The sequence below is a fragment of the Priapulus caudatus genome, unplaced genomic scaffold (assembly GCF_000485595.1).
Source record: "Priapulus caudatus unplaced genomic scaffold, Priapulus_caudatus-5.0.1 Scaffold763, whole genome shotgun sequence".
Taxonomy (NCBI): Eukaryota; Metazoa; Priapulida; class Priapulimorpha; order Priapulimorphida; family Priapulidae; genus Priapulus; species Priapulus caudatus.
In genome coordinates this window covers 24895-26456 of record NW_014577824.1, presented here as the reverse complement: position 1 = coordinate 26456, position 1562 = coordinate 24895, and the positions used below count along the sequence as shown (strand labels likewise).

The following is a 1562-nucleotide window of genomic DNA, read 5'->3' as shown; positions in this document are numbered from 1 at the left end:
CAGAGGGAGCGAGAGTGAGAGAGAGAGAGAGGGGGAGAGAGAGAGAGGTGGGAGACTGTGGAAATGCGGTAGGATAGATTGAGGGCGGTAGAAGAAGAGGGAGGCTCAGCGAGGAACAAGGGAGGCGAGGGGAGTCAAGTATGAGTTTTGCACCCAACAGGCTAGGGCGCTCTCCAATTTATAAACACATGATCACGGATAACAATTTACTACAAAAATCTGTGCTGAGATACCCCCTAACCATATTAAATGCGTATTGATAACAAAATATAACTCTCTTGGTGAGATATTGCGCATGCGCTAACATGCAGACGTGGCCAGATTGTGTACTGACTGGTATATACAGCCGGCACCTTACATGCAGCTAGGGACTTCATCCCATTTATTAAGAGAGGTCTACAGATAAAATGTTATCATATAAATCTATGCTAGGATGTCTTCTCTCCATTTTGCAAGCATAATTTTCGCAAAGTATCATTCTTTTCGGGAGATATCGCGCATGCGCGAGCATCTCGTTCCATGGGTGCAGTGCAGACTGAAAAAAACTGCATAATATAGCTTGCTGGGAGAGGGAGGGGGGCAGACCAATGAAATGGCGCAGGAAAGATCGTTGAGAGCAGTAGAAGAAGAGGGAGGCTGAGCGACGAACAAGGGAGGCAAGGGGAGAGAAGGGAGGGAGTGAAGTATGAGTTTTGCACCCAACAGGCTATAGGGCGCACTCCTTATTATACAGAACATACATAACACAGAATCACTGATAACAATTTATTACAAAAAGCTGTTCTGAGATACCCCCTAACCATATTAAATGCATATAGACTATAGACAAAAAGTATAGATCCAAAGCAATGCCCCAGAGTAGATTCGCTATGCCCACTCTGGGGGAACTTCTGGCATGCAAGCGAACCATCCATTCCGCTAGTGAGGTTACTCACCGAGTCCGTTTGACTCCATGCGTGAAGCTGTGTTTACTGTATCTCCGAAAAGACAATATCGAGGCATCTTCAATCCTACAACCCCTGCGACCGACGGACCTGTACGAATAGACGGAGCATGTATTCCTCTACACCCCCCCCCACGCACGACGAAACGACGTCCACACGACGACGCCTCGCTCTGCGAACCAATTAATAAACTAACTTATATGAATTATGTCGCGTTTCCATTAGATTGCTATTATCGCCGGAGATAGTATTACACGTTTCAAACTGGGTACTTTAAAAACGGTGAAGAATGAAGAGGAAACGAGAAGAAAGAGGAAAGATAGAATAATAATCCGGTGAAAGAAAGAGCGTGAGAGAGAAAGAGAAAGAGAGAGATAGAGAGACAGGAAGAGAGAGAGAGAGAGAGAGAGAGAGAGGCGCTCATCGAAATTGTATATCGTCGCGATTTTGTAACGGCTGTTGACATGTTGAACTTCATTGTGGACAAAAAATCGTTGGCGCATACTTCCACATAGACTCCGCCGGCTCGCTGTTGCCAGACGATGGTTCGTCTAACACCACGTCCAGCGAGAGGAAAGATAAATAAACATCCGCAACCGCAACCGCAACCGCAACCGC

General features: G+C 46.2%; 1 protein-coding gene across 1 annotated transcript in view; it reads right to left on the bottom strand.

Moving 5' to 3' along the window:
* Positions 1–927: 927 nt before the first annotated feature.
* Positions 928–1562, bottom strand: part of LOC106813380 (atrial natriuretic peptide receptor 2-like) — a gene marked incomplete at its 5' end in the record, with an annotated part of 20875 nt that continues 20240 nt past the window's right edge. Inside the window, one exon of the mRNA XM_014817515.1 lies at positions 928–1034. Coding sequence (XP_014673001.1) covers positions 928–1034 — 107 coding nt within the window. The remainder of the gene's footprint in view (positions 1035–1562) is intronic.